The sequence below is a fragment of the Carassius gibelio genome, chromosome A21 (genome assembly GCF_023724105.1).
Source record: "Carassius gibelio isolate Cgi1373 ecotype wild population from Czech Republic chromosome A21, carGib1.2-hapl.c, whole genome shotgun sequence".
NCBI classification, from domain to species: Eukaryota; Metazoa; Chordata; class Actinopteri; order Cypriniformes; family Cyprinidae; genus Carassius; species Carassius gibelio.
Window position 1 is genome coordinate 2,943,438 of NC_068391.1, and position 14,737 is coordinate 2,958,174.

Below are 14,737 nucleotides of genomic sequence, written 5' to 3' on the forward strand. Positions count from 1 at the left end.
AAGTATTAAGGAAAAACATTTAATTATTTAAACGCGGTATTTAGAGATGTAAATGAATCCAGATCTAACTAAAATATCGGAGATTTTATAATAAACTAAATAAATAAATAAATAAAAAATGTCATACTTAATCATCGGCATTTTACCGTTTATCATGGCAACCGGTCAAATACTAAGACTATATATAGTCAGATTAAAGTTAGAACTGTGAAAATGTATGAAATATTTCGCAAATTTGCATTTTTTGCTTTTGATTACTGTGGACTAAGTAACACATAATACATATTGTAGATTTTATCATACAATGTGTATTACACGTAATCTTAATATTTTTTTTATATATTATTATTATTGATAATGTTGTTATTATTATTATTCTTATTAATAATAATAATAAAATATGCTCTGTTTATTTAGTGCAAGAGTCGGGTCGCGCATGTTGATCCCATTGGATAAGCAACGCGTTGCGTCTTTCCCTCCTCTTATCCGATTGGTTACCGCTGAGCCTTCTGAAGCTGTTATTGGATCTTTCCGCTGTGGCTCAAAACGTTGCCCCGCCCATCAGGAAATCAAAGGTTATTATGTGCAATGCGGAATGAAAATGTCCTTCCAAACCAGGAGTAAGTGAGTGTGCTATTTCACTCTGAGTATTGCGTTTAAAGCTGCTATTGTTTGTCTGATCTTAGCTCCGCTTTAAACATATATAAATGTTTATGTTACTGGTATCTGCCTTGTCTGTCTGTCTCTGTGTGTGTGTGTGTGTGTGTGTTGAGCTAAGCTAATGTGCAGCTGCTGAAGACATGCAACAATTTGTGTATATATTTATGATAATAATATTAATATTTTTTTTCATTTTATAGTAATGAGGTTTTTGAGGGGAAGTGTGCTTAAGATTAATCTCTTAAAGCTTTTAAAGTGATCAGATCTGAGATATTCAATAACAAAGTCATTATCAAATCAATTTATCAACTATTTATAGATCAGATTAAGTCTTTATTGTTGTATTTAAATGTTAGAATATGAGGCGTCTAACTAAATGTCTTCCTTAAATTGTTAATATTGACACATGTTTTGCATATAGTGTCTATCGGTCTGTTTATATAAGCAAAGCTTCTTATCTAAACCACAGTATGAACCTGTTTTCATTGTCTCCAAGGCAAAGGTAATGTAATATAATGGAAAGCTCTGTTTGTGGATGAGTCCTGCTCCAGCTGTTCCAGGATCTGTGTGGAGCGACTCGGATGTGAAAGTGTCAGCTGGAGGGAGGGGCGGAGCTGAGATGTCAATCAGAAGCGCTGAGGGCGTGTCCATCATGCAGGCCTTGGCCATGACCGTGGCTGAGATACCTGTGTTCCTGTATTCCACCTTTGGACAGGTAAACAAACACAACACACGCCTCTCTCTATTCTGCATCTACACCTACACACTCACAGAGAGACACACATTCACAAACAGAGAGAGAGAGACACACACACACACACATTCACACACAGAGACACACACATACACATACATACAGAGAGAGAGACACACACACACACACACACACATGTTTGTTTTTGTGAAAAGTGTGTTCATCCCATAGGTGTAATGGTTTTTACAAACTGTATATTTTCTGGGCCTACACCAACCCTACACCTAACCCTAACCCTCACAGGAAACTTTGTGCATTTTTACTTTCTCAAAAAAACTCATTCTGTATGATTTATAAGCGTTTTTAAAAATGGGGACATGGGTTATGTCCTCATAAGACACCCTCTCCTTGTAATACCTGTGTCATACCCATGTCATTATACACACACACACACACACACACACACACACACACACACATACAGAAGAATGCTGACAAACTACAAGTCTTGGGTTTTAGTGGACTTTTTTTTCTTTGTAGGGAATGCACTACAGTATAAATATTTTTTATTTCGTTTTTTATATTCCTATTTTTAGTAGAGTTATTTCAGTACCTTATCTTATTTGTACAGATCTTTACTTTTTTTGCAGTTTAAGGTTTCGTTTAATATGTATTTTTTAATTATTTATGCTTTATTTGAGTTACCAACATTCTTTAGTAGTTTTTCGTTTTTATCAGTAATTACACAGATTTTTTACATGTTTTTACAAATTTGTGACCATTTTTATGTAATTAATTAGGCTACTTTGAGTGAATGTTTATTTAATTATTTAATTTAATTTAATTTAATTTAATTCCTAGAATTTTTTGTTATTTCATTTAATGCCCACAATTGTTAAAATTTAATTTAATGAGCACAATTTTTTGTATTTTATTTTAATTTATTTTATTTAAGGCCCAGAATTTCTTTATTTAACTTGACTTAATTTTATTTAATGCCCGCAATTTTTTAATTTCTTTTAATGCCCACAATTTTGTAATATAATATAAATGATTGTAATTTAAAATGATATTTTTGAAAAAATGTAAATAACATTTCAGTCTTAAATAATGCAATTTATTGATTTTTTCAGTAAGTTCTCAGTAAGTTATATATATATATATGATAAATGCAAAGTGAAAACCGATAATAACTGATTCCCATCTTCTTCTCTCGTTTTCTCTTTCTCTATCTCATCTGTGTTTTCTCAGTCTATATTCTCTCAGCTGAAGTTGAGTCCGAATCTGAAGAAGGTGTTGTTTGCCACGGCTCTGGGCAGCGTGGCTCTGGCTCTGACCGCACATCAGCTGAAGAGACGGAGCAGGAAGAGGAAGCAGATCGTCAGTAAAGAAGCTCAGAAACCTGTGGGCATCCCAGAACCGCTGATCCGAACCAGCCGGCCAGCCTCGCTCAAGAGAGGTGAGCGTTTTCACATATTCTGCTCTTGAAATAAAACATTATAATATAAACTATATTATGATCATTTTAGGGTAATGATTATATTTATAAATGAATCATGCTATTATAAATGAATGTGCAAGGATATTATTATTAATTGTTTTATTTGTCCATAATTTTCTGTTATCATTTAAAATATTAGAAAATGATGATTTTATTACACCAAAACAGTCATAAATTACTTTTGCGACCATTTTCATTAAATTAATCAGGCTACTTTGAGTGAATGTGTGAGTATTTACATTTTTGATGCCCATAATTTAATATTACAATATAAAATAATATGAAATTATAATTTTATAAATATGAAATAATATAAAATTGTTAATTTAGTCAGTTTTTATTGCACCAAAACATGCATAGATTGGTTTTGTGACCATATGCATGAAATTAATCAGGACACTTTTGAGTATTTAAATTTTTAACTTCCATATTTTTGTATTATAATATACAATTTTAATTTTAGTATTCTTTACATTATATACAATTAGAGGTTTCTTGAACCACAGTCTCTCAAACAGTCCTAAATTAGTTTTTGTGACCATTTTCATTAAATGATTTAGGCTACTATGAGTGAATGTTCCAGTATTTAGATTTTTTTTAATGTCTAATTTTTTATCATTATATAAAACTATAATTTCAGGTTTAAAAAAAATAGTCTGGCTAATTTGAATAATTGTGTGGGTATTTTATGTAATATTAAAATAAATTAATATTTATTATTAATGTCCATAATTTCATATTGTACTGTAAAATGTAACAAATATATAATTTTCTAAATTTGAAAAAAATATGAAATTATACTGTAGTCTAGGTTTACTGCACCAAAAACATAAATTAGTTTTTGTGACTGTTTTTTATTGAATTAATAAGGCTACTTTGAGTGAATGCAGTTGTTTAATGTTCATAATTGTATAAAATATGACAATATTAAATAAAATTGTATCGATGCCCATAATTTTATATTAATGAAATGAATTAGGCTGCTTTAGAGAATCAGTTTTATTCTGATTTGTCCCCTGTGCTTTAGCAGTGGTTTGTTTTTGTGTGTTTTCAGGGCCGGTTCCAGGGCGTCAGATGATGAGTCCCAGCGCTCGCAGTAATGACACTCTCAGCGGCGTCTCGTCTCTCACACAGAGCAAACACTCCAGCTCTTCACACAGCATCGCTTCTGTGCGTGAACCTCAGAGCTGCACACACTGTCTTCCTGTTTATCAGTCAGCAAACTCCTATTAAAGAGTTTAACTAACATTTCATTTGGATCCGCCTCAGATGCGAGGCCCCTCCTCTCCCAACCAATCAGTGAACACCGGGATGCTGCGGGAGGCGGAGCCAGTGGCAGAGGAGTCGGGAGTCAGGGAGGATGCCAACGCTGAGAACCTCTATCTCATTGGTAATCTCTTTTTCCATGCTACATACTTTTTCACATTATAATAATCAGAAATGTTTCTTGAGCAGCAAATCAGCATATCAGAATGGTTTCTGAAGATCATGTGACACTGAAGACTGGAGCAATGATGCTGAAAATACAGCTGCGCATCACAGGAATAAATTGCATCTTAAAATATATTACAATATAAAACAGTTATGTTAAATTGTACTAATATTTAAATTTTTTCTTTTTTTTTTTGTTTAAATAAATAAAGCCTTGATGAGCATTAGTGACTTACCAAACATAAAAAAAACTTTTGAACAGTAGTGTATTTTAAAATTTAAATGCACATTTTCAAATATTTAAAATTTTAAAACAAGAATTAACCTTGTAACTGTCACTCACATTTTTTTTATATGACTGAAAATATTTTGTAACATGATTTTGATCTAAATGAGTCCATTACTTTTGCATGTGTGCAGCTGATGTTGATCTTCCTCTTGCAGGGATGGAGCTGTTTGAGGAAGCCCTGCGCAAATGGGAACTGGCTTTAAACGTCAGACACCGAGCTGATTCCTGTGCATCTGGAGCACACAGTCTCGGCTCGCAGGGGGCAGAACTCCTGGAGCGTCACTCGGTGAATATCTCTTATCGTATGGCAAGTAGAAGAATGCCAAGCGCTGCTAAATAAAAACACACCTTCTGATTTCCAGCCTGAGCTTCATCATCATCAGTTTGCGGAGAAGCTGGAGTCTCTTCTGCACCGAGCCTATCACCTACAGGAAGACTTCGGCAGCACCATCCCGGCCGACGTCCTCCAGGCTGACCTGGGTGAGACGCACACAAACACAAACACACGCTGACGTCAGCTGGGAGTGTTTTCAGCTTCCTAACCAAGCCGATTGTGTGCAGAGAGTGAAGCTACGCTGATCCTGCCCACACTAGGGAGCTCCCATCCTGTCAGAGACGACGATGCCTCATCAGACGACTCGTTCTTCTCTGCAGCTGAGGTCGGGACACACACACACACACACACTCACACTCACATGTATGTGTGTTTTCTCCTGCATGTGTATGATGTCACTTCCCTCTTTATCTCTGTAGTTGTTCGAGGCGTTCTCTCTAGAGGACACGTATCGTTCGCTGAAGCCGGCGGCGCTGTATGAGGAAGCCCTGGGTTTGGTGAAGGATGGAGGCGTGGCCTGTAGATCGCTGAGGTGCTGCACACTGCCTGCACACTACATACTACTGCCACTACCACTTTTGTAGTATTTAAATTTTCTTATGTCCATTTTAGTTTATAATGAATGGTTTAACATTTGAAAATGACATTTATTTTTAAATTTCTTGTTTTCTTCTTTATTTATGAAGAAAATAAGACATTAAGAAATTAAGTATTTATATAGTGTATATAATTGTAATTCATAATTAGTAATATAATAATTCAGTTACAATAAAATAAATGTTATAAAATAAAACAATTTTTTTAAATATTTAACTTAAATTTTACAGTAAAATATTATAAGATATTTTTTTTTCTGATTTTGTGTAATATGTTAATTTGGCAGCAGTAAAAAAAATATTATTTTACAATATTATAAATATTGTTATATTGATATTGATATATAATCACAATATTTTTGACCAAATTAAAATAAAAATAATAATTCAGTTGATTCGTTATTATTTTTTTGTTTAGTATAAAATATATTATTCATTATTTTTGAAGGAATGTTTTTTTTTTTTTTTTACATTTTTTAGATTTCATTCAATTATCAATGTTTTTTGATGACATGTTTGAATTAAATCATAACACACAGAATCCAGAGAAATTAAATTCATATTTTTTAAATATGAAAAAATCTAAATAAATTTTATTCAAAAAAATATTATTGTGTCAATAAATTAAATAAAGATTTTTTTAAAGGTTTAAGAATTCAGTTGATTTGATATAATTTTTTTGGGTTTTAAAATGTAATTAAAATAAAAAAAATGGAATCAAGGAAATTGTAAACTTGAATTGAAAATTGATTAAATTGGTGAAGTTTTTAGTCCACTCCATTAGCGCTGATTCTAAACTGAGACGGGACTCAATGTACGTATGCACACACAGTACAGATGTCTGCACACATCATTCTCCTCTGGGATTGGAGGGAGCAAGGACTGATGGGAAAACACACTCTGTGTTGTTTTTGTGCCTCTGTTACAGAACCGAACTTCTGGAGTGTTACAGCGATGAGGACTTCCTCGCTAAACTGCACTGCGTTCGCCAGGCCTTCCAGGTCAGCACACTCTCACACACGATTACACACACACACACACAGGGGAATGGGGCTGTTGGTGAGATCTGTGTGTGTTTGTCGTATCTGTAGCTGCTGCTGCTGGATGAGACGCACAGGATGTTCTTCATGGATGCAGGGAAGCAGATAATATCGGGACTTCTGGCCAAAGCCAACAAGGTGCTTCACAAATGGATGGAATAATTCAAATGTTTTTATGATTTTGAACTCTCTTCAAGGCTGCATTTATTTGAAAAATACAGTTAAAATTGTGAAATATTATTATAAGTTCAAATAGCTGTTTTCTGTGTGAATATCTGTTAAAATGTAATTTATTTCTGATGCTGCGCTGTATTTTCAGCATCATTACTGCAGTCTTCAGTGTCACATGATCTTCAGAAATCAGTCTGATATGATGATTTACTGCTCAAGAAACATTTCTGATTATTATCGGTGTTGTGGAATATTTTTGTGGAAATTCAGCTTTTCAATCAAAGGATTAAATTAGATTTTATTTTGAAATAATATTTTACAAAATTACCGTTTTTATTGTTTTTGTCATCAAACAAATGCAGCCTTGGTGGCTTAATTGTTTCAAACTTTTGACTGTAGCTTTTATTTTAAAAAATTGCTTTAAAAAACGAATTGTGTGTGTGTGTGTGTTTGTTTAGAGTCCAGAGGCGTTTCTGGAGAGTTATGAAGACATGCTGCAGTACACACAGAGAGAAGAGACGTGGCCCGTCACCAAGATGGAGCTGGAAGGACGAGGGGTTCGTCCTGTTTATCAGTCCGTCTGTCAATCTTTCTTTAATCATTGGCTAAATGGTATTCTGTGTGTTGATATCCAATTTCAAGATGTTTTTTTTCGACTGTTCCACTGTTGTTATTGTTAACTCCAAAGTCCTGAGATTAATCTAAATAAAGTTGAAATCAGATAAAATATAAATATTAGATGAAAAATGTAAGCTTAAGCACAACAAAGTTAGAAATTAATAATTTAGCATATTAATAAATACTAATAATATGTGACCCTGGACCACAATACCAGTCATAAGGGTACATTTTTTCAAAATTGAGATTTATGCATCATCTGAAAGCTGAATAAATCATATTTGCATTGATGTATAGTTTGTTATGATCGGACAATATTTGTCTGAGATACAACTATTTGAAAATCTGGAATCTGAGGGTGCAAAAAAAATCAAAATGCTGAGAAAATCGCCTTTAAATGTATCCAGATGATTTCTTAGCAATGCATATTACTAATCAAAAACTAAGTTTTAATATATTTACGGTAGAAAATTTACAAAATATCTTCATGAAACATGATCTTTACTTAATATCCTAATGGTTTTTGGCATAAAAGAAAAATTAGTCATGTTGACCCACACAGTTTTTTGTTGGCTATTGCTACAGATATACCCCAGAGACTTAAGACTGCTCTTTGTGCTCCAGGGTCACGCATATTTAATAAGACGAAGGCTCTCTCTTTGGCCTTGTAGTGGTTAGTTTGACCTTTGACTTATCTGTAGGTGGTCTGTATGAACTTCTTTGACATGGTGCTGGACTTTATCCTCATGGATGCGTTTGAAGATCTGGAAAGTCCTCCGTCTTCAGTGGTGGCCGTTCTTAGGAACCGGTGGCTCTCGGACAGTTTTAAAAAGACGGTACGCAAATGTTAGCGCTCCAAATCCAATCCAGACAAAAACTGAGAGTTAACGTTTCATCTAGAGCCAAAACGGAGAATAAGGTTGTTATTCTCCAGTCCTGCAGAAACCATCTATGTTCTGGTGCTTTTCTCTGTCTTGATCTGTCGCTGTATTAATCGTTCTGTGTCTCTCTGTACACATAAGGCATTGGCTACAGCCTGTTGGTCCGTGCTAAAAGCCAAAAGGAGATTGCTAATGGTGAGTGCGCAAAACAAAACATGACATTATATGATCTAGAATCAGACCACATCAAGCTGTTTTCTGTTGGTTGCTCAGGTTCCTGATGGTTTTATTGCCCATTTCTATGCCATCTCTGAACATGTGAGTCCAGTTCTGGCTTTTGGGTTTCTGGGCCCCCCACAGCACCTCAGTGAGGTGTGCACCGTATTCAAGGTAAGACTTTCTCCGTCTTCTCCACGATCCTCCGTTATACCTTAAATAAACCTCCCGGTGATCCAGATCAGGACATAATCTGATGCTAATCTGATCTCAGTGATCAGATCGAGAACAGAGACAAAACTTAAAAAGGTCTTCAAATTCACGCTAATACAAATTAAGACCATAAAGAGTCATAAAGTCAAGGCTTTAAATGTTGCATACAGATTCTTAAATCAAGACACATTTACTTGAGATGCAAAATGAACATGAACAGATGAATTTTTCTCATTTTAATCATAAAACTCGATTCATTTTAAGCAATTTCTCATTAAAAACTTATTATTTATTCCATTTTGCTTGGAAAACAAGACAAAAATACAGATTTTGCTTTATCTGTCTGTCTATCTCTCTCTCTCTCTCTCAAAACATTAATAAAAGCAATGAATTGTAAAGAAAGACGAGGTTCGTTTGATTTGAAATTAAAAAAAAATCAAACATATTCAGAAGGTTGGTTTTTTTCAGTGTTTTTGAAAGAAGTTTCTTCTGCTCACCAAGGCTTTTATTTGATAAAAAATACAGTTAAAACAGCAAAAATAAATAAATAAATAAATAATATTACAATTAAAAAAGCTATTTTCTATGTGAATATATAATAAAATGTAATTTATTCCTGTGATGTGCAGCTGTATTTTCAGCATCATTCCTCCAATCTTCAGTGTCACATGATCTTCAGAAATCATACTAATATGATGATTTGCTGCACAAGAAACATTTCTGATTATTATCAATGTTGAAAACCGTTATGATCCTTCCAGTTTTGTTGAAACGGTGATGCATTTTATTTTTCAAGATTCTTTGATGCATAGAATAATAAATAAATGCATAGTGCGAACTACGGGGGAGCTAGGGGGAGCTCGGCTCCCCTTAATAAGACATGGGCTCCCCTGAAAACGAGAAATCTGAAATCTTGGGGGGTCTCAAAAAATACTGACAATGTGAATATTTTTAAGTGCAATTTCAGTTTTGTAATGTGATTATGTTGGCAAAAATATTATTCATTCATGCACGACGGCGATTAAAACCTAATTAACTTCAATAAAGATTACAGACATCACAGCATCAAGGTGTGGGGGTGCTGCGCTGCAAATTCCACATGTTAGTATGTCATATAGATTCGTAGAAAAAAATAAACATTGGAGGCCATTTATCGTGCGCAAAGTCCTTCCATTATGCAGATAGGATCATAGCTAGGGCAAAAAGAAAACAAGGTAGTTCAATTAATTTTGGTTTTATTAAGAAATTGTGTAGTGATAACGCACGACTGATTCACCTGCTGCAAGCACTGGTAAACCTCAAGCCAAGCCCACTGTGAAAACGCATGAAGCTGAAGAAAAGTAATCTCTGGGATCCTAACCCCTCTTGCTTCGAGTCCTCTCTCGCGTTAAACTGGAACAGCCAGCAGTGGAGAGACTGGAAGAGCCAATATACATGGCTGTGTGTTAAGGATGGAAGCTTGGGGTGCATCACTTTGTAACGCGTTGTGTCAGGAGGGGGGAAAAATATGGATAGCTCACAAAGTTATTAGGCCAGACAAAACTCACGGAGGCGATTGACATTGAACAACGACTCGCGTTTTATTTCTCCAATCGAACAGGCAATTGTCTGTCCCATGTTCCACCGTCCACAGCGTAACCAAAACAAAACAAACAAGATTAAAACAAAATGATTTCCAAACAGAGATTACCCGCATACATGGGGGATTCGAGTCACGCTTGTATACATTATCATACAGAGTGCATACCGTTTTACAGGGAGCGCGCAGCTCTTAAAGGGGCCACATTTTTTTCCACTCGTTACAACTTGTAAGGTGGCAAAAAAACCTTCTTCTGTCTGAAAAGGTACCTGGCACGTACTTGTCTGATAGTGGATTAATGATTAATGCTCAGAACCAGTCGCGAAAAATTATATATAAATACAGGGACAGCATTGCACACAAGATGACCATTGAAGTGGCATTGACTAAGCAAAAGGCGATTCTGCCAGATAAAGTAATTGAGGTGAATTCTTAATTAATGGAGGAGACCGCAACATCATTCAAGGCTGTCTTCCTGACCTATCAATTTGTGTCGATAAAGTATAATAGTGCATATTGTAGCTGTTATGTATCTTTGTAAGTCATTATAAGTCCTTTTTTAAGGCACTCGTGTCGATAATGTATAATAGTGCATACACTTGTAGCTGTTGTAAGTCCTTATTTGAAGCATGCGCATGTGCAGGACCCCCCAACCCCCCCCCCCTCCCCCCCCCCCCCCCCCCCAAAAAGGGGGCTCCCCCAAAGGACACGGTATAGTTCGAACACTGAATAAATGTAATGAATGCCTTTTACTGTCACTTTTGATCAATTTACTACATGCATCCACTAAAAATCAATTAAAACACTGAATCTAACAAATGAAGGTTTATTAATCTGCTGTATCATGTGGTTACACATTCTCCTTTGTTCTCCACAGCAACAGATTGTTCAGTATCTGAAGGACATGTTTGACCACGATAAGGTGCGTTTCACGTCCGTCCCGTCTCTGGCTGAAGACATCCTCAGTCTATCTCACAGACGAGCGGACATCCTGGTGGGTTACTTGGGCATCGACAGTCTACCTGAGACCAATGGAGCTTTACCCAAGAGCTCCTGCCAAGCCAACAGCGGACAGCAGGACTAAGGTGCACAATCCTAATCTAGACCTGACCGGTCTATGTCTCGCTTAGCTTTAGACAGATAAACCACCGCTGACTCACCCGAGGTCAACCGAGGCCTTTTCTTGATCTTTTCTTCTGCAAATTTTGCCACTGAATATCCAGTGCTGCTATTTAGACACATTTGCTTCGGAAATGCTCTATTTCTGAAGAACCCAAGAAGGAACTAAATAAAACCATCGTTTAGCCAAACATGCAGCCTGGTGTTGAGTCGCTCTTCTAAATCCACCTGCAGCCAAATGCTAGGTTTTGTGTGTTCTACATGTCGGTTTGTCATCGAGTAGGGATGCACGATATATCGGCCACCATATCGGTATCGTCCGATAAATGCTCAATTTTCTGTTATCGGTATCGGCCGATAAATGCTCAATTTTCTGTTATCGGTATCGGCCCGATAAGAAAATTTGGCCGATATCTTAAAGGCAATAAATAATGCATTATTCCCTTCAGAAACCCTTGAGTTGAGACCACTTGTTTGCATTATTTATGCATTATTTCATTTATTTGTAAGACTTATTATGATGAAATTTGGTAATGGGAGAGTAGAACTATTTTTAAAATATACACTGTTCAAAATACACACTGTGTTTGGGATGTGGCTTTTATTGATGAGAACTTTTTTATAATCAGGCTCTCAAAAAGTATCAGTTATCGGCTTTCAAATAAAAATAAAATATCGGTTATCGGTATCGTGCAAAAAAAATTATATCGGTGCGTCCCTATCGTTGAGCGTTTGTGTTTGTGCCAGTGGCCAAATAAAGTCTTGCACTGAATCTCGAGTAGCGCTGAACTCGATGAAGAGAGAGAATCCAGACTGATTTGTGAACTTCAGTTTAAATCTCTCAGCACATTTGGGAAGTTTGAGAGCGCTTCGAAGAGAGACTTGCACAGGAAGTGCATCATTCAAGGCTAAAACAGGATGTCGTGGTCCGGATCACATTAGCTGTGCTATATTAGTCACAATGTTCATCAGATCAATGTTTAATAAGACATGTTGGCCTGTTGGTTTGTTATATTTTCTGTCTTCTCATCATACTTATATACCTTGTTTTTGTCCTTCATCGATATTCAGGACTAAAAGAGCCAATTATATTATTCTGTTATATAGATATTAATTAAGTATTATAAATTTAATACAGCAGTGGTATTGGGTTAAAAAGGCCACAGTTGGAGAGCATTATTAGGTGAGTAGGAAAGATCAATGCTAATGTGCATTAACTCCGTTTAAGTTCAGTCCTTCAAGCTGTGGTTGTTAAACTCTGTCTGCAACATCTGTGCCCTTCTGATAATTTTGACTTCGCCTTGATTTAGTAAAAAACTATCAAAAAAAGATGCAAGGATGCATATTCCTTTACACTCATGGATTCAATTAAAGTGGAACTTTTTGTTTGAATTATTTGTTCTATACAATATTATACTACAGTATACATTTTTTTAAGTATACATAGTTTAAATTGTATTCAACCCATGAGAAATATTCAAAACAAACAACCAAACAGCATCTTCCAAGTCTTTTGATTGGCTTAAACATATAGACATTCATGACCTGCAAAAAATATATATATTAGGAATCAAAAGGAGCTAATAAATGCACTAAAACTTTAAGAAAAAAAGGGAAATTCTGGTCATTTTTAAACTGAATATGCACGAAATGTCTACAACAATCAATCAAACAATGTTTCTTTCCTCCTCATATTGGGTGTCTTGCACATATATATATATATATATATATATATATATATATATATATATATAGATAGATATAGATATAGAGATATATATAGATACATACAGATGTTAATTTTCTCTATTTTTATAAAAATAATAATAACAGAGTTGTAAACTAGCTTAAATGTAGTGCATTTGTAAAAAAATAAAATAATAATAATAATTGTTGAATTTTTTTTTCCTTTTTTTTCCGTAATTTATATGAAATCTGAAATGTAGAGGTATTTAAAATATCAACATTGAACATTTGCCTGATTATTACTGTTAATTGAATAACCAAGATTGTGCTCATTAAATATAAAAATAAAAGGGTTTGTTCCTATTTCATTTTATTATCAAATATGTGTCCCGTATTTGAATCGCGTTGGTCCAAGATTATTGATATTTGATGTGATTATTAAAGATTCACTGAAAGAGTTACTGACTGAGAGTAACAGATGCTCTGATTTTTATATTAATTTAGGGTACAATTCCTGATAGATGATTAATTTCTCCTGTAACAACTGATTCAAAACAAACCAAATTGAAGACAAAAGTAGGTGAAGGGGGGGTGTTTTTTTTAAACAACAGCTGCTGTATTTTACACCCAGATAATTTAATGAACAATAAAGGTTTATGTCTAAAATGTTTACGCTGAATTGGGTGCCTAACGATGGCCAAAGAAGATGAACCGAGGTGCTGGAAAGCAACTCAAGTCTTTATTTCCTTGAAATATTTACTTGGTGTGTGTGTGTGTGTTTGTGTTCTTCACTTGGCTTTGTGTTTTTTTCCTTGATGTACTTACAAATGAATGTTGTTTTAATCATTGTATTTGTTGAAAATTGTTGACATCTTGCCTTCCCTAGCCAACATAAAGTCTTTTTTTTCCCCTTTTCTATCTGTCTTTGAAATGTGTTATTCTTATCATTTATGTCTCAAACTATTCAGGGACAAGCTTAGGAAAAACCATTTGAATATGACTGACCCAAAACATTTTAAACTTGAAATATGCACAATTTGGTTTCTGTGACTGAGAGGGTTAAAGGACCTTAAAACTTCTATTAACATTTTAATTAACCATAATAGACTGCTATTTGCAAAACATGGACTACAACATTTGTCCAATTCGAAAGTACACTGCTGTCCAAATGTTTGAGATCTCTTTTGCTCATGGAGGCTGCATTTATTTGACCAAAATACAGAAAAAAACTGTAATATTGTGAAATATTATTACTATTTAAAATAATTGCTTTCTATTTGAATATACTTTAAAATAGAATTTATTCTTGTGACATAAAGCTGAATTTTCAGCATCATTACTTCAGTCTTCAGTGTCACATGATCCTTCAGAAAGAGTCTACTAAAGAAACGTTACAAATCTTACTGATTCCTAATGTTTTGAACAGAAATGAAGGTAGTTGTATTCCTTACTTAGCTAACTCAAAATTAATGTTTGAGTTAAGATTATCTGTAGCCTACTTTTATAAAACTGTCTTCAAGTAATGATAACCACAGATCTTATTTGTTCATATCCAAAACCACTATTTTAAAAACCCACAGAAAAATCCTAAGGGAGACCAATGGCTTGAATAAATTTGGTTAATAATAAATAAATTAAAATGGTTTCAGACTTTCAGACAATGATATATAAGTGCTAAAACAAGTCTCAGTTAGGCTAACACAGTACAC

General features: G+C 34.6%; 1 protein-coding gene across 2 annotated transcripts; it reads left to right on the plus strand.

Moving 5' to 3' along the window:
* The first annotated feature begins 535 nt into the window (after nucleotides 1–535).
* Nucleotides 536–13,944, plus strand: LOC127941636 (mitoguardin 2-like). 2 transcript variants are annotated; one of them, XM_052536933.1, is made up of 16 exons: nucleotides 536–624; nucleotides 1,157–1,375; nucleotides 2,606–2,813; nucleotides 3,910–4,025; nucleotides 4,125–4,245; nucleotides 4,731–4,861; nucleotides 4,938–5,055; nucleotides 5,137–5,234; nucleotides 5,329–5,441; nucleotides 6,434–6,506; nucleotides 6,597–6,683; nucleotides 7,175–7,273; nucleotides 8,036–8,170; nucleotides 8,357–8,410; nucleotides 8,489–8,605; nucleotides 11,101–13,944. In XM_052536933.1, exons 2-16 carry the CDS (start codon nucleotides 1,196–1,198, stop codon nucleotides 11,305–11,307), a joined length of 1,857 nt encoding a protein of 618 aa, XP_052392893.1. In that variant the 5' UTR covers nucleotides 536–624; nucleotides 1,157–1,195; the 3' UTR covers nucleotides 11,308–13,944. The 2 variants fall into 2 exon arrangements, with proteins under 2 accessions (XP_052392893.1, XP_052392895.1); XM_052536935.1 differs by having other exon boundaries at nucleotides 540–620.
* Nucleotides 13,945–14,737: the final 793 nt, after the last annotated feature.

Bases quoted from the DNA above. Each gene is read 5' to 3' on its own strand.
- LOC127941636 (XM_052536933.1), top strand. From the start codon at position 1,196: ATGAGTCCTGCTCCAGCTGTTCCAGGATCTGTGTGGAGCGACTCGGAT. The intron at 6,507-6,596 runs GTCAGCACACTC...TCGTATCTGTAG, and splicing joins GCGTTCGCCAGGCCTTCCAG to CTGCTGCTGCTGGATGAGAC. The intron at 7,274-8,035 runs GTTCGTCCTGTT...ACTTATCTGTAG, and splicing joins TGGAGCTGGAAGGACGAGGG to GTGGTCTGTATGAACTTCTT.